The sequence below is a fragment of the Rhineura floridana genome, chromosome 11, assembly GCF_030035675.1.
Source record: "Rhineura floridana isolate rRhiFlo1 chromosome 11, rRhiFlo1.hap2, whole genome shotgun sequence".
NCBI classification, from domain to species: Eukaryota; Metazoa; Chordata; class Lepidosauria; order Squamata; family Rhineuridae; genus Rhineura; species Rhineura floridana.
Genome location: NC_084490.1, coordinates 54247171 through 54264774, shown reverse-complemented (window position 1 = coordinate 54264774; position 17604 = coordinate 54247171). Strand labels below are relative to the sequence as shown.

The 17604-nt window shown below is 47.1% G+C and overlaps 1 protein-coding gene across 2 annotated transcripts; it reads left to right on the top strand.

The window, feature by feature from the left end:
• Positions 1-788: 788 nt before the first annotated feature.
• LOC133366192 (la-related protein 6-like) lies at positions 789-16283 on the top strand. 2 transcript variants are annotated; one of them, XM_061589016.1, is made up of 4 exons: positions 789-1049; positions 1986-2162; positions 13210-13423; positions 14609-16283. In XM_061589016.1, the coding sequence occupies exons 2-4, from the start codon at positions 1996-1998 to the stop codon at positions 15698-15700; spliced, it is 1473 nt and encodes a 490-aa protein (XP_061445000.1). In that variant the 5' UTR covers positions 789-1049; positions 1986-1995; the 3' UTR covers positions 15701-16283. The 2 variants fall into 2 exon arrangements, with proteins under 2 accessions (XP_061445000.1, XP_061445001.1); XM_061589017.1 differs by lacking the exon at positions 789-1049 and adding an exon at positions 1061-1867.
• Positions 16284-17604: the final 1321 nt, after the last annotated feature.

Below are 17604 nucleotides of genomic sequence, written 5' to 3'. Positions count from 1 at the left end.
GTTGAAAATGGCCTGATGATCTCTCTCTCTCTCTCTCTCTCTCTCTCAGACACACACACGCATGCACCTTTTGTCTCGCTGCCACCTCTAGTCAATATCTGAGAGAAAACAAAAGTTGTTACCAGAGGCAAATTCAGGATGATCAGTGGCCCAGTTATTTTCATTTGTCTATATATTTACCTCCAGTTTAACTGAACAGTTAACACGTTGCACTCACTTTCTGAGGGCCCCTCAGACATCCTTTTTATTGTGCAGTCATTGATTTGTGCTCATGATGATGTTGGGGGGCTTATACGCAATCCCCACTTTTTCATACTGTTTGCACCTACAAAAGTTTTTTGGGGGGACATACTGCTTCATTTCCACTCAGCACACATCCCATAACTTCCTGCTGAAATCCTGTCACTTTTTATATCACAACTGTCCTGGTTTCTTTTCTTTTCTTGTCTTTTTTTTGGCCCATTATAGTGCGCTATAATGCTATAGTGCTCCTCCAGAGAACAATAATGTGGTAACACTGAAGCGGCATCGCAGCAGAACTATGTGTGGACAGTCCGGTATAATCCACCATGATTATATCAATAACATGTTGTTGCAGAATGCACCCAACAAAAAACCCCACAACCCACCAGTCTGGAGGGGGCCTGAGTAACCATACACAGAAGTAGCCTGCTAACAGAATAATTCAGCTCTGTTGACACCTCCTCTCGCTCAAGGCTTTCTGATGCAGCTGTTACCTATTGAGCCTAATGATGGAAATTGACTTCACCTGCTGCTCTCTGTGGGCCCAATCCCTCTTTTCTCTTCTTGTCTTGCCATTTCAATTTTCAAACAGCAGCAGCTGATGGTTTGCTCTCTCTTTCTGTCTCTCTTGGAACACCTTTCTCTCTTAAGAACCTGTTTCTTGGCAGTATAAAGACTTTTCTTTCCCACTTTATTCTTTGTCTTTCCTTCCCACCCACCCCCTTCATCTTGTTTTTGTATCTGGATAGTAGAAGAAGTCAACAGTCTTCTTGAGTGGCTATTTAGTGCGAGTTTTTCCAGCCTAGGTAAGGCAGCACAGCCTGTTGAGAACAGCTGTAGCTGGAAAAGTGGGGATAGGTTGGGTCAGTCCTGAAAAGTATGCTCTAGAGGACCTGTCAGAGTTGATTGTTTATTCCCTAAAAACATGGCTGTTGGATGTTCACTTTTCTCTTGATTATTTCCCTTTAAAAACGGTCTCCTCCTTGCCTCAGTTTGCAGGTATTGGCATAGGAAAGGGGGATAAGTGGAACAGAAACTGCTTATTCTTGTGCTCCTGTCTTGATTTAGCTAGGACGGGGAGACAGGTAGGGGTATGGAATAGTAACCTGAGTGCCTTTAGGCATATATGGAGTGTCTTTTCTTTTCCAGGAACTAGCAATCAGTTCCTGCGTATCCAGGAGTGAGGGGTAGATGCTTTGGAACAAGGGGAGCAAGTCTGAGCCCTGACACATCTCCTTCCTTTTCAAAATGAAGTGCAGATGTAAAAGGTGCCCAAAACAGAGGGGCCTGTGGAAAGTGAAGGTGGGGGGAAGAAAGCAAAAGAGAGGTAGCAGAGGAGCTTTGATTATTAAGGACTAGAGGCTTTAATGCAAAGAGTGGCAGTAAACAGATTAAGAGGTGACTTCTAATGCATGTGTATGAGCCGTGATGAACTGGGTTAACTGTCACCACTTTGTTACCCCCGATCTCCAAGCCCCCTGAGAACTGCTGTTTTGTGAAGGGGCTGAAAATAGCTTCTCAACTGTGTTGCAGTGCCTTAATGGTAAACCACAGTAGTTCAATTGGCTTGATACTGAGTTCACCTACAGTGTACCCAGGATGCTTAAAGGAACCATTTGATGATGTAAGGCTGTTTTTCCAGGTGCTCCCCTTGATCTGGGCCTGTGTTTTGGGAAGTCTGGTGGTGGTGTTGCTGCTGTGTGAAAGCGACTCTTCCCCCTTCCCCTTCTCCATCTCCACAGATGAAGCACCATGTCCTTGTGCAATTCTGCAATGGCCCTGAGGCTTGACTCCCATCTGAAGCGCAGCACCCCAGTTCCGGTCCAGGGGGGCCCGTTCTCTGCTCTCCACTTCTTTCCTCGTGCAAGCAGGTCTTTCCCTCTGCTGACCCAAGAGGAGTTGGCAGAGACTCTAGATGGGTAAGCAAGCAGCCACTTTCTATCTGATCCCGGGGTATAAGCTTCCCTGTGCTATGTAGAATTGTGAGCCATGCAGCAAGGGTCCTCCTCTTTCCAAAGAGTGGGGCACTGGGGCTTGAGATGCCTTGAGGCCCTGCCCTCTCCCTTATCCTAGGGCGAGTGGGTGGGCTGAGGCTACTCGGTGGGTGAGACCCTCTGCATTGGGTGGGAAGTGCCCTCTGGCCTCAGAAAAGGGATGCCTTCTTTCATAGGTCCTGGGGACAGGCCCTAGGTCAAAACCTAAAACTCTCCTACACATGCTCAAAAGGTTGAAGTCTCCAGAATGGTTATGGGGATTGGAACAGCTCCCCATGAAGAACATTTGGGTTACAACATTTGGAGCTCTTTAGCCTAGATGAAAGGAGAGTAAGGGGGATGGAGGCATGATCGAGATGTGGAAAAGATGAAGTTTTTCACCCCCTCCTAGTGCTAGAACCCAGGGCCATCCAATGAAGCGGAATGTTGGAGGATTCAGGACAGATAAAAGAGAGTACTTCTTCATATAGCACATAGTTAAACTATAGAATTCACTCCCACAAGATTGATTGATTGATTATCATTATTTAGTGATGGGCACCGACTTGAATGGCTTTAAAAGGGGGTTAGAGGAATCCATGGAGGATAAGTCATAATGGCTGTGTACCACCTGCGGTACTGAAGGCAGGATGCCTCTGAATGCCAGTTGCTGGGAATCGCAGGTGAGGAGGGTACTGCTGTGTTCATGTCCTGCTTGCAGACCTTTCATGGGCACCTGGTTGGCCACTGTGAGAACAGGATGCTGGTCTAGATGAGCTTTTGGTTTGATCCAGCAGGATTCTTACATTAATTATATTATTTTTGGTTTATTAAGGGCTTGAATTCTTTTGGGGGCAGGCTAGGGTAGCCAGATTATGTTCACACGTGTATGTTATGTTTGTCACTTGGCGTCTGAGTCATCAAAGGCTTGGTCTGCACATGCAAATGAGCCATTATGGAGAGACCACAGCAGGCAGGACTTTGAGAGCACCCCATCCATGGTGCTTTTTGCAGAGGCAGTTTATACCCTTGGCTGCCATTCAGCAATGCAGCTGTTGAACCACTGAGTGCCTTCCATAGTAATTTTAAGGCTTTGTGTGTGTGTGCGTGTGAGAGGGCAGGCTCCAGAAGGTGCGGGCACCCCCTATACAATCCTACCTTGACTCTGCCGAGAGTGGATGTGTTTTGGAAGAGGGCTTTCAAATGTTAAGCCGTGTAAGTGGATTGATGGTGTTCTCTGCTGTCAATTTTGTAGTATGGAAAGACTGAAGGACAGTAGTGGCTTGTGTCTGATTTTAATGCACACTGAAATTCCCGGTGTCTGAGCCCTGTAAGATATATTACGTTCCAAGGCTCTGTGGTGGAGCACGTATGAAGGAATGAAACGGTCCAGCCGTTTGGTGTTTGATTTCAGCTGCTTTTTGTTTAGAAGCTATACTTGCCTGTAAATTCAAAGGACATAGAAAGTACAAGAACTCAGCCCAGGAAACTGTAGTCCTAACCCCACGTACCTGGGAGTAAGTCCTGCTGACTTCCATATGACTTGCCTCTGAGTAGACATGATTAGGATTGCACTGTAGATTTCTCTCCCCACCCCACAAGGTTTAATCAGAAGGAGAGTAGAATTTTGTTAAGAGGTTGGGGTGAGGAGTTGGCATAGTGTATATACGTGAAGCTGGCAAGCAGGAGAGGGAGATCCAGAAACTGGATGAAGCAAGAACTGAGAGTGTTACAGAGCACCCAAACTCCAGGGACATGACTGGAAGCTGCATTGTCAATGGACTAGGATGAGCCGGAAAAAAAATACTGTATTGCTTGATCTTGGCTGAAATAGGGAAATGGTCTAGACAAGGTTCAGATTGATACATTTTTTCATGTTTTCATGTTTCATTTCCTATTTCCTCTTGTGGTTAACGGTTCTTCAGCAAAAACTAACTTTGTTGTTGAACCTTGGTCTGATGACTTTGTTCCACCCCCCCACACACACATATCATTGCCTTACCGTAACATTACTCAGTATAGTGAATTGGGTGAGGCATTAAGAAAGTAGAATAAAGGGTTCTTTTAGCAAAGGGCCGGCAGCCAGGAAAAATAAAGGTGTCCCCATGGTGGCAGCAGTGAGTACCCCAGGAGGGCAAATAGTGTGTGAAATTAGCTGGCCTCCCCCCTCTCTCCCTCTCAGGGTGCAAACTACAGTCTTTGCTATTGCAACATGGCATAAAAGCAAGTGGTTAACAATATCTCTGGGAGGTGGCATTAACATGACAGGATAAAATGGAGCCCAATTCATACATATCTTAAGAGTGCATGTAATAGACGTCTGATGGGCCAGCGAGATTAGCTCTAAGCAGTCAAATAGAGGGGTGCATACATCAAGACAATAATTGTGAGTGATTGGGCTTTTGTGGGGGTGTTGGGCAGAATGTGATCATTATGTGTATCATGTGCACAAAGCCCAGCACCCGTAGACCCAATAACCTACAATCCTCATATTCTCTCCTTCCCATAAGAACTGTGGCTTTTGCCTTTGAGAAGACTCAAGTCTCTCTTTTGGGCCAAAGTTCCCATTGACCCATGGTCAACCACTCCTCAGGGTGAAGCTTACAAGTGGGCATGACCAAAATTTTGTAAAGTTTTTGTTTTTTGTGGGCGGGGGGTGTCACAAAAGCTTCTGGCATTACAGCCCTACAGGAGAGGCCCTATGGGAACAATGAGTGAATTCTAAAAAAAGTATGGTGATGGGAGAGAGACACAGAAAGCATCTTGTGGGGCTGGATACGGGCCGCAGTTTGGCCACCCCTGCTCTAGACTTTATATTTACAGAGGTATAAAGAAAAACAAGCAGGCTGTATTATTCCTTCAAGCCGAGAACTCAGGTGGGCACTGGTGAGCGCTGACAGAATTATAGCTGCTGAGCCTCAAAAGGGTAGCACCTTCATGCTCAGAGGAATCCCAAGGCATGTAGGAATACAAATCTTCAGGAGGGGGAAATCTATAGGGCAACCCTCCCCCTCTAAACAACAGGATGTTGACTCTGTGGGAGAAAAAAGTGGTGTGGGGCAGAAGAGACTGACGTATCCTGAGAGAGGAGCATGGCTGGCTTGAAACCTGGACCAGGAGCACACAATGGTATGTTGCAGTTCCCATTTGTTACACCCAAGTGTTCAATAAGAAGTAAGCCTTCTCTGCCTTCCAGTGTTCTGGCCAATAATTGCCAAGGGACTGGGAGGACTGAGGACCACCTGCATGCTTATTAAGTATCTTTAAAATTAACTATATTGGCAGAAAGGACCATGAACTGTCCCCTCACTGCAAATATTTTCACAATGTGCGCATTTTAAGCCAAATCTATCAAGTATGCACGTTTCAAAACCCCCATGAGAATCAAATCACAGCCACTTATCTGAATTTTGCAAGGCAGTTCTACCAACCAGTATTTATGAAAATGCCTGTATTAGGGGAAAGTGTGCATAAAAGTGAATATATTCATGAAAACAGCATTCAAAAGTGTATTGCAAAAATACGTATCTTAATCAAAGCTGTGTACAAAGAATGTGTTAGGAGAAATTTGCATTAAAATGCTCAAGAATTTTTGTGAGGATTTTTTTTTTGCAAATTATCAACATTTTTAAAGGTTTTGATTGTATAAATTGGATTAAAAAAATTATCCACAAGCTGAATTTAAGTCAAATTTTCACTTCCTTAATCAATGTTCCCCTTTGAAAGTGGCAATGTAAGTCAATTTCTTCCCCTTCACCATCTCGCAGGGCACAAAACAGGGATCCCCCCTCTGGCTACAGCTATTTAAAATGAACTGGATGCCTTTCAATCAGTTACTGGCCTGAGAACGAACTATTAAAAAGTCCTAGAAGTTATGTTTCCAAATACCTCCCTTGGAACAAAGGCAGGTCTCCGAGTTATGTTACATCACAAGCAAATAAGATGGGTATTCAAATCACATGGGATCTCAATAAATTCTTAGATAATTTTAAGCCAGTTTGGAATTCAATCTTCAGTTTTATAAAAACTTGGAAAAGGCTAAATTTACCTTTATTTGCTAGAATAGCAACCTATGTAGATTGGCTCTCTTACGCAAAATGAGCTTTTTATTTCATGCTTTACCAGTCTGGATTTCAGACAAACCATTTACCATCTGGCAGGGAGGGCTGGAAGCATTTTCGTGAAGAAAAGTGGTGGATTAAATACAGTTTTCTATGTATACAAATGAGCAGCGTGGTGCGTTCCCCACTTGCACACATATTATGAAGCAATCAGTTTTATCACGTGACTTTGCTGATACACAATGAAACTGGAAAACAGGCTGATAAATTGTCAAACTGTCTGCTTTTAGTAAAACAGGAAAACTAGTACCTGCATCGTGGAAGATCCCTTTACTGAGGTATTGCTTAAAATGGTGTTCTTCATCCTTGGGTCCCTGGATGTTGTTGGACTGCAATTCCCATAATTCCGAGCCATATTTATTTATTTATTTGTTTCATTTTTAAACCGCCCATAGCGAATAGCTCTCTGGGCGGTGTACAAAAAGATTAAAATACAAAATATTGTGATAAAATCAACCAAACAATAATAAACACAACAAGGAACAACAGAAATATAAAAATGAACACATTAAAATGCCTGGGAGCATAGCCAGGTCTTAACCTGGCGCCGAAAAGATAGAAGCGTAGGCGCCAGGCGTAGTTCTTCGGGGAGGCTGTTCCACAATTCGGGGGCCACTACGGAAAAGGCCCTAGATCGAGTAACTGTCCTCCAGGCTTCCTGATGTGTTGGTACCCGGAGGAGGGCCTTAGCTGCTGAGCGAAGTGACCGGGTAGGTTCATAGTGGGAGAGGCGTTCCACAAGATATTGGGGTCCCACGCCATGTAAGGCTTTATAGGTCATAACCAACACCTTGAATCTGGCTCGGAAACAGATAGGTAACCAGTGCAAATGGGCCAGAACAGGTGTTATATGTGCTGACCGGCTGGTCCTCGTCAGCAGTCTGGCTGCTGCATTTTGCACTAGCTGAAGTTTCTGAACTGTCTTCAAGGGCAGCCCTACGTAGAGCGCATTACAGTAATCCAGCCTAGAAGTTACCAGAGCATGAACAACTGAGGCGAGGTCATCCCTGTCAAGATAGGGGCGTAGCTGGGCTACCAACCGAAGATGGTAGAATGCATTCCTTGCCACCGAGGCCACTTGCGCCTCAAGAGACAGGGAAGGATCGAAAAGCACCCCGAGACTACGAACCTGTTCCTTCAAGGGGAGTGTAACCCCATCTAGAACAGGGTAAACATCCACCATCGGAACAGGGAAGGCACTCACCAACAGTGTCTCAGTCTTGTCTGGATTGAGTCTCAGTTTATTAGCTCTCATCCAGTCCATTATTGCGGTCAGGCAGTGGTTCAGCACATCCACAGACTCACCTGTAGAGGATGAAAAGGAGAAATAGAGCTGTGTGTCATCAGCGTACTGGTGGCAACTCACTCCAAAACTCCTGATGACGGCACCCAGCGGCTGTATGTAGATGTTAAAAAGCACGGGGGACAAAACCGACCCCTGAGGGACTCCACAATGGAGAGTCCAAGGTGTCGAGCAATGTTCCCCAAGTACTACCTTCTGGCGACGATCCGCCAAGTAGGAGCGGAACCACTGCCAAGCAGTGCCTCCAACTCCCAACTCCGCGAGTCTCCCCAGAAGGATACCATGGTCAATGGTATCAAACGCCGCTGAGAGATCAAGGAGAATCAACAGAGTCACACTCCCTCTGTCCCTCTCCCGACAAAGGTCATCGTACAGGGCGACCAAGGCTGTTTCAGTGCCAAAACCAGGCCTAAAACCGGATTGAAACGGATCCAGATAATCGGTCTCATCCAAGAGCGCCTGGAGCTGACCGGAAACCACCCGCTCCAGAACCTTGCCCCAAAAGGGGACATTTGCCACCGGTCTATAGTTGTTCAGGTTATCTGGGTCTAAGGAAGGTTTCTTTAGAAGAGGTCTTACTACTGCCTCCTTGAGGCTACTAGGGACTACTCCCTCACTCAAGGAGGCATTTATCATTTCCTTAGCCCAGCCGGTGGTACCAGTCCTACTAGCCTTCACTAGCCAAGATGGACAAGGATCTAGCACAGACGTGGTCGCCCGCACCATTCCAAGCACCTTGTCCACTTCCTCAAGCTGCACCAACTGAAACTCATCCAATAACGAAGGACAAGACCGTGTTCTGGACACTTCAATGGATTCATCTGTCATAACATCAGAGTCTAGGTCCCTACGGATGCATGCGATTTTATTTTGGAAGTGCCCTGCAATGTCGTTACAGCGAGCTTCAGATGTTTCAATGGTATCTTGAGGACCTGAATGTAAAAGTCCTCTTACAACCCTAAAAAGCTCTGCTGGGCGGCAAAGAGATGTCTTAATAGAAGCAGCGAAGTAAGACTTCTTCGCCGCCCTTACCGCTTTTATATACGACTTAGTGGAGGCACTTACCAAAGCATAGTTGCATCCGTCTGGAGTTTGTCTCCATCTGCACTCCAGCCTCCTTCTCTCTTGCTTCATCGCTCTCAGCTCCGGGGTATACCACGGAGCTGTATGAGCTCTGCAACGAAGAGGACGCGCGGGAGCGATCGTGTCAATAGCCCGGGTCATCTCCGTATTCCACAGTTCGACCAAGGCCTTGACAGGAGCGCCAGTACTATCAGCCGGAAAAGCTCCTAGAGCCCTCTGAAAACCAATAGGATCCATGAGTCTCCGGGAGCGGACCAACTTAATAGGTCCTCCACCCTTGCAGAGGGAAAGAGTCGTCGTAAGTCTAAAACTCAACAGGCGATGATCTGTCCATGACAATGGGGTAGATGAAAAACACCCCACCTCCAGATCACCATCTCCATGACCAGTGGTGAAGATCAAATCAAGAGTGTGACCCGACACATGCGTTGGGCCAGTAACAAATTGAGACAGCCCCATGGTTGTCATGGAGGCAATGAAGTCCTGAGCCACCCCAGATAAGATAGCCTCGGCATGAACGTTGAAGTCCCCCAACACCACAAGTTTGGGGGACCTCAACAACACCTCCGAGACCATCTCTGTCAGCTCAGCTAGGGAAGCTGTTGGGCAGCAAGGTGGACGGTACACCAACAGGATTCCCAGTCTGTCCCCCTAGCCCAGTACAAGGTGGAGGCACTCTAGACCAGTCGCCGTCTGGACAGGATGCCTGGTGAGCAAGAAAGTACTCCTATAGACCACAGCGACCTCGCCTCCCCGGCCCTCAGATCTACCATAGTGCTGCACCGAATACCGAGGTGGGCAAAGCTGAGAGAGGGCAACTCCTCCCTGCTCACCCACCCAGGTCTCGGTTATACATGCCAGGTCAGCACCCTCATCCACAATTAAATTGTGGACAAGAGAAGTTTTATTATGTACCGACCTGGCATTCAAAAGCAGCACCTGGAGATCTAAGGGCAGGCTGATAGAACAACCAGCAGTTCTGTGGCCATGAGGAGAACCGGAACAAGGCACAGACACAACTTGTCTGGGGCGAGTTCCCCTTACCTGGCATGTTCTCCTCCTAACGCCATACCTCCCATTACCCGTCACTACGCTAATTGGGGCCCCCGAAAGCCCCCCCGTTAAGTGCAAAGTATGCTCTCCCAGGCACATTTTTAAAACACTTAAGCACAAAACAATATTCACACAACAATAAATAAAAATACACATAAATACATACAAACACATCCACACAATCTCATTCATACACGCAACAACAAAACAAACAAACAATTAAAAACACCCACAGAACAGTAAAAGCAGCCAATCTTCTCCGGTGCCTTCTCTCCACCGCGGTCGTTTCCGAGCTGACTCTCACGGCGCTCTCACCGCCACTCACTGCCGGTTCTCCAGGGCCTCTCCGCGGTTCTCACGTCACCCCCAAGCCGCTCCTTCTACTCCTTCTCGGCACCTCCTCACCACCACCAAGCCAGATCTCCTCAGCGTCCTCCCACCACCACCAGGACTGCTGTCGGGGCTGTCTGTGGCGCTCTCACCGCCACTCACCGCCAGCGACCTGCCGTCTGACGCCCACAGCTCCGCTCTCATCCAGGCAGCAACGTCCCAAGATCACCAGGACAACGCCGTCCCGGCAGCGGCCTACGCAGAGTTGCAGCTCCAAGCCAGAGGGCGCCGGCAGCCTACACCAAACTACACCGCTATTAGGGCTGGCTCCTATGGCGCTCTCCAATTAGCCAATGGTCAGAGATTTGAGGAGTTTAACTGCATCTGGGGACCCAAGGTTGAAGAACACCAGCTTAACACATGTTAGGACGCTTTCTTCATGGGCCTCTCCTTTGGTTCCGCTGTTTTTCCATCCTAATTTTTTAGTAAATACAGAGAACTTCTGCAGCAGCTGTGGCACTCGAAAGGGCATTATTGTTTAATAGATCTTGTTATGACACAGGGGGCACTGGAGGGTCAGGAGATTAAAGCCATACTAGGTTAGGTACCTTTAAACTAGTTGCAATGGCAACAAATCTGCTTTCCCCCCCCAAACCCAGAAATTAGGGAACAAGCTGCTAAACAGCTTGCCTCTCATGAATCACTGGTCATACACTCTCTCTCTCTCTAATACCAGAGGGCAAGTCTTGAAGCCTTTTTGCTCTTTTGCTGAATAAAGATCTGGGCAACCTCTTGGGGCTTAAATAATTATGGGAGGATGACTTTTGGTCACAGATGAGCAAGATTGATCTAAACTCTGAAACTCCTGGTATACACCCGCCACACAGGTAAAGTAGCACATGTTGAAACTCGTCTACCACTGGTGTGCTACACCAGTTCAAATTTCCAGGATATCGTCAGTGACCTCTTCTCTGTATTGGTGTGATTGTCAGGCCAAAGGTACCTATTTTCATATGTGGTGGTACTGTCCAGGGGCTAATTGTGTATGGACGGTGGGCTCTGCTAAAATCCAGAAAACAATTAACTGGCCCCTGGACAGGTCCTCACAACTGGCTCTGCTTAATCTATTCACTGGGGACAATTATGAAGTGCAGAACAAGGAAATGCTCAGGCGTTTGCTGATGGCAACATGTTTAACTTTAGTAAGATTTTTGAAGGATTTGAAGGGGGCCAATATAGATTACTGGCAGCAGTTGGCATTAACTTGAAAACTTATAAATTAAAAGTTTTGAGAGGACAAATGAAGAGGGATTATTGTGTAGATGAACAGTGTGATTTTATTGCATTTGTTAACAAAGCAGATAATGATGCATCTCCTCTTTCCCGTTATGCTAATATGTGGAATTTGTGATCACTTCAAGATTTAGATGCCTTCTGGATACACTTTGCTTTGGCATCTTCCATTGCCTGTGGCAATTTCCATATTTATAATGATTGCCCTGTTGATGTGTATTTACTGTTGACCATTCTTGTATTATGTTTTGTCAATATGTACTGTATATTGATAACTCCTCAGTTACAACTTAGGGGGTTTTGGTAGTAAGATGTTTTATTGCCTTATCTTACTACTTCATGAACGCTCTGGTATATTGTTGGGCCTTGGGATTTCTTTTGTTGAAAAATGTTTGGGGAAACTTAATTAAAAATATTTTGAAAAAAACGGCAGATTGCTGCAGAAATGTCAAGCTGAATTTAAGGCTGGAAAAATAAGAAACTGAGAGGACTAAAACTGCTGGATCCTTCCAATCCTAATATCTGGTCATTTACCTGCTGCATGCAATATGCATAGGAGAAACCAGGCTTGAGGTAATCTCAGTGCCTCAGTCATATTTAGTACACATAGTAGGGCTATGCACAGACTTCCCCCCGATTCACCCTGTGGCTCCAATCCATAGGGGGGCACCAGGCCAACTTGCCCTGGGTCGATCTGGGGACCACCCACCCTGGCTTGGGTACAGCTCATGTTTAATTATGGGAAAAAACCTCCCCTATTGTGTTTCCTCCCACCCCCAACTGAGAGTGCGGTCAATTTATCCTTCCTACAGGAAAGCCCTTTGCAAAACAACATCAGGAAGGAGGGGGTGATCCTGGGAGATGCTGTTTTGCAAAAGGCTTCCCTGCAGGAAAGCACCTTACAAAATAATACTCTCAGCCCCTGGAGCAGCCTTTCCCAACCGGTGTGCCTCCAGATGTTGTTGGACCACAACTCCCATCAGCCTCGGCCAGCATTGCCAATGGCTGAGGCTGATGGAAGTTGTGGTCCAACAACATCTGGAGGTACACAGGTTGGGAAAGGCTGCCCTGGAGGATTGCTGCATCTGCTCATCAGGCAGGAAGGAGAGCCACAGCTGTCTCTTCTTCCTGCTTGATGCCCCGCCCCCTGACAGCGCCCTGACAGCCCTTGGTCACCTGCAGTGATCCGTGGCTGTCAGAACCCAACTCTGCCAAGGCCCTCAAACATCCAAATGGGCCCAGTTTGACTTGGGCCTCGGCCGAAACTGCTGCACAGCCTTAACACATAGGAAATCCACAAGGACAAATGAATTTAATTACTGTGGGGAAGGGGGAAGGCTCACAGATGCATTCCTTTGAGTCCAATCTCCCTCTTCCCCAGTCCAATACTGGTTTCCTCTGAGCTTAACCCAAACCCTGGATTATCTGTTTGGAGGCTGAGTTTGGCTGAGCATGCTTCCCTGAGCTGGGCCTTTGAACTGGTCACAGGAGGGATCTTGGCTAAGTTGGAGAGAAGCCAGGAGCCGGCAGTAAAACTCTCTGCCTCAGTGGGCCAAAGGCTAGTGCCTGCACTACAGGACCTGTAATCTAGGTTAGAGGGCTATTGTGTTCATGCTCTGCTTGTGGACTTCCCAGAAGGCATCTGGTTGTCCACTGTACAAGAAGCATGCTGGACCAAATAGGCCTTTGGTCTGATCTAGCAGGGCTCTTCTTCTGTTCTTATAACTGAGACAATGTAAATCTACTCATGCTTTTGACTACCGGTGGCAACTGTGTATATGTAAATTTTCTTTGGTTCTCCTCCTGCTAGGAGCCCCTATGATCTGAGTGACCTTCTCAGCCCAGGTCTGTTTGAGAGCAGCAACTGCTCCATGCCCGATTTGCAGCTGATCAGACGGATTGTGTCGCAGGTAGAGTTCTACCTCTCTGATGAGAACTTGTCCAAGGATGCCTTTCTCCTGAAGCATGTGCAGAAGAACAAGATGGGGTTTGTGAGCATTAAACTCCTGACTTCTTTCAAAAAGGTGGGCAATGACTCTTGGAAGCTCTCGCGGTTGTACCCTCCTCTGAATGGCATATGTTCAGATCCCAGGATCATTGAACAGCTGCCACCTCTGTCTTCCGAGCATTTGGGGAGGGGCTGTAGCTCAGTGGCGGAGCAACTGCTTTGCATGTAGAAAGTCCTAGGTTCAGTCCCCGGCATCTCCAGGCAGGGTTGGGGAAATACTCTTTTTCTGAAATCCTGGAAGCGCTGCCAGTCAGTGTAGACAATACTGAGTTAGATGGACCGATGGTCTGACTCAATATAAAGCAGCTTCCTATATTCCAAACCATATAAGTCTGTGACTGTGATCGCATGTTAGATTGACGCATGGTTAAGCATGGTTTAGCAAGCTGTGCATGAACAGAAAGAAGCCACCACGAGCCTCAGGTTCTTCCTTCCATCTCTTCCTACATGGCCTGACAACCAGAATTAACTATAAAGACAGGATCCTTAGTTCAGATGGCTGAGTTTAAGGGAAACTAGGGTGTATGGGGGGGAGAGGAAGCTTTCAAAAAGAGGGGAGGTAAGCACACGATTCTGAGGCTTGCTGCTCATGCATGCCTGGCCAACCCATGGTGGGCAGCTCTAACGTGATTGAAACTATCCCTATTGATTACTATAACTTGCTCTTTGAAAGCAACAGGATAGGAAATGCAGTTTACTGACAGCTGTACTGCTCCCTTGTCTTAAGATCTATGGTCGGGAGAGATACTTGAATAGATGAGGAAATGCGTAATGCCATCAAGGTTTAAAGTTGCATTGCCTGCTCAAGGCCAAAGCACTGTGTTCCCTTAAGACCTTTTAAAAAAATAGTGTGTGCGTGCATGTTGAAACCACTAGAAATGGCAGTAGGGCTAGCCCAACCACTTTTAAATACCAGTATTAGCAGCACCACATGGATCTCTTGCGATGTTGTAGAGAATGCTGGGGTGGCACCTCCTGGGTTGTGCGCTGCGGGCTGCCAGATGTTCCAAAATATCTTCCCTTGTGTCCACCCTATCTATATGGAGGAAAAACTGTCTTGTCTGTTTTTTCCTCTTAGAGAAACAAGTAACCGTGGAAGAACTTTAGGGAGTTCTCGCCAGAAGGTGAAAGATTCTCTTTTTTTAAAAAAGTGAAGCATGTTAAAACTCTCTCCCCCACTCACTCACCTTTTTATAACTAGGTGAAATATTTAACCAGAGATTGGCGGGTGACCCTTTACGCTCTGCAGTTTTCGGAGTTGTTGGAAGTCAATGAGGAAGGAACAAAGGTGCGGAGGAGGAACCCCATCCCCGAGCATCTGGTGAACATTCCTCCAAGCAAGATGCTCCTGGCCTGGAATGTCCTTCCCTATGAGCAAACCATCTCCAGCTCACTCCTGTTCCAGATGACCTTTCTTGACAAGATCACCAAGCTGTTCAGCCCCTTTGGTGACATCACCTCTATCCGCATCCTCCGACCTGGCAAGAAGCTTCCTTCGGACATGAAGAAGTACTCGTCACGGTACCCTGAGCTCTTGACCAAGTGTTGTGCCTTGATAGAGTATGAGAGTTTGGAGAGCACCCGGAAGGCTTTTGAGGAGCTTGGCCACAACCAGGTCTCCTCCCCTGGAGAAGCCGTCAAAGTGGTCAGCCTCTCTGGAAGGGGCTCCAAAAAGAAGAACATGCCCAATCAGGAAGATGGCGAGGAGGCCGAGGAGATGGAGAAGACTCCAAGAAAGTGGACCAACATGTTGCCAGAAGGCCTCCAACATGTCCTCGAAGATTCCTTCTTCTACGGCTCATCAACGGAGTCGGACAGCACGCCAGTATCTACTCCCATCCTGCCTCGGAATTTCTTCTCTGCTCCAGTCTGGCCCACCACCAGCCTCTGCAACTCTGCTGGCCAGGCCTTCAAACCAAATTTCTTCAGCATCCCATACACAGGTCCTCACCTGCCGCTGCACAAGCCACTGCCGTGGCCGCTCTGCCCCTCTCCCCTCTCTGCCCCCAAGCTGAGCAATGGCACATCTGAATTACAGAAGCCACCTGACTCCTGCTGGGAGGGTGGGCTTGGTACTAGAATCCTGTGGCCACCAAAGCGGCGAGGGCCACTCTGCGATCAGCAACAGCTCCTCTCCCTGAAACCAGAGCCCTTGAGCTCAGTGGCTCCTTCCAAAAGGATGTTTGAATCTCGTGGTGTCCGGCCAGAAGTGATTCGCCTTCCTCAAGGGCCGGATGGCACCAGGGGGTTCTACAATACCATTGGGAGGGGGAAATTTGTCTTGCGGCACTAACTTTTTTGCAACCTTTTTGAGGGGCCAACTTTAGATAGGCTAACACACTGGTTTGCAGAATTTCTGGGCTGGCTTCAAAGCTGAGGGATCCGGGAGTCTGATCGGTCAGCACCGTAGGGCTGTGGAGGAATGTGTGGTGGAGAGCTGGCTTGCACAGTGAGAGGCTGCTTGTCCAAACTGCCGTGCAGAATTATTTTTTTTAATGGCCCCCAGTTTGCTTTTCCTCATCTTGGTCAGCCTTGTCAGACATTCTCTGCCCCCGCTGTCCCCAATGCCTTGTGTCCTCCTCCAGGGGGGATTCCAAACTGTATTTCTGCTTTGAGAGCTTAACTATCCCTCTGACTCAGGAATAGGGTCCTGTTAGTCTCTATTCCCCCCGCTCCCACTTTTTGTTTTGAAACTTGACCTTTTGCATTGATTGCATAATGCGATGGAGTATGGATGATTGGAAATGCCATAAATTAAGGCAGAGCTGTGCATAAGGTGAAATGTGGAATGCTTGCCTTATGTTGCTGTGAGAAAATTGGTAATGGGTCTGCTGTTTAAAAAACGGTCAATAAAGAGTGTGGAAACATTCTCAAGATCTTTTGGCTTCCTCTTGTCTTTTTGCGTGCAAAGCTGTGGCGCGTGAAGAGCTGCGATGACGCAAGGTGCTGACCCTACGCCCACAACAATATCCTACTCTTTCTCTCAAATTTTCTCGTTATTGTACAATGGCCAGACTTCCTCCATTTGATGTACTGGGGTGCAAAAAAAAAAAAGCATGCAAGTGTCTGCCTAATTTTCCCCTCCAATTATAAACTTGTTCCTGCCTCCAGTATTCCAGTCAATTAGTTCAAAGCAGTTGGACAACTGAGTTGGCAGGCCAAGAAAGCAGCAGGGACTAGCTTCCCTTCAGTTGGTTTCAGCAGAAGGGACTGAGCATCTCTGCTCTCTTCTCCCTTTGGCAGTCGCCTTCATCTAGTTCAGCCTTTCCCAACCTTTGGGTCCCCAGGTGTTTCTGTACTACAGCCAGCAATGGTCAGGGATTATGGGAACTATTGTCCAGCAATATCTGGGGACCCAAAGGTTGGGAAAGGCTCTTCTAGTTGGCTGTATGGCTGGCTGTTATACTTGCTCAGCTTCTCTGAGTGATGAGAAGTTCCTGGGGCCTGGTGCTTAACGGGGTTTTGCTTCCTTTGGAAAGAGTTTGCTTGAGACTTATTGGTGTAAAATTTGGGTTTATGTACAAAATGATTAGGCAAATAGCTTACTCTTAACAGCCAGCCAAATCCACTGTCCCACATTGGATCTCAAGATAGCAGCATATAGAGCCCCAAATTAACCCCTCTTCTCTCTCGCCCAGCCCTGTAGCAAACCTTCCTTGTTAGTTGGGACATTGGGGGGAGGGGAAACACATGGCACCAGCCAATCCCTCCCTCCTCACTGGTGGAGAGGATGAGAGAGCCAGGCCAGGGGAAGTGAAAGGCAGTGAACTTCCCCATCACTCCTCCATCCAGAGAGTGTGTTAACTTACATGAATGAAGTTTAATTTGTTGAATTGTCTCAACAGACAATTCCCTAGGAATATCAGACTCAAACGTTTGGCTTTGCCTATAGCTACAGTCCCCTTTCACCTGTGGTCTCTACCTGTGTTCTGATTCTTCCTGAACTGAACAACTTTGGTAATGACGAGCTCCTGAGCTTAGCTTTGATGCTGTATTAGGTATCTCAGTTTTAGATCCCACTTGAAAAACAAACTTGCCTCATGCTGAACTGCACATATTGGAAAAATGAGAAATTAGTGCTGAGTTACAGCTTTGGTGGCCAGCCAGCCAGCTAGCTAACTGTAGTGTACACCAGAGCTTGGAAGTAACTAGTTACAAGTAACGAATTACTTGTAATTCATTACTTTTTTGAGTAAC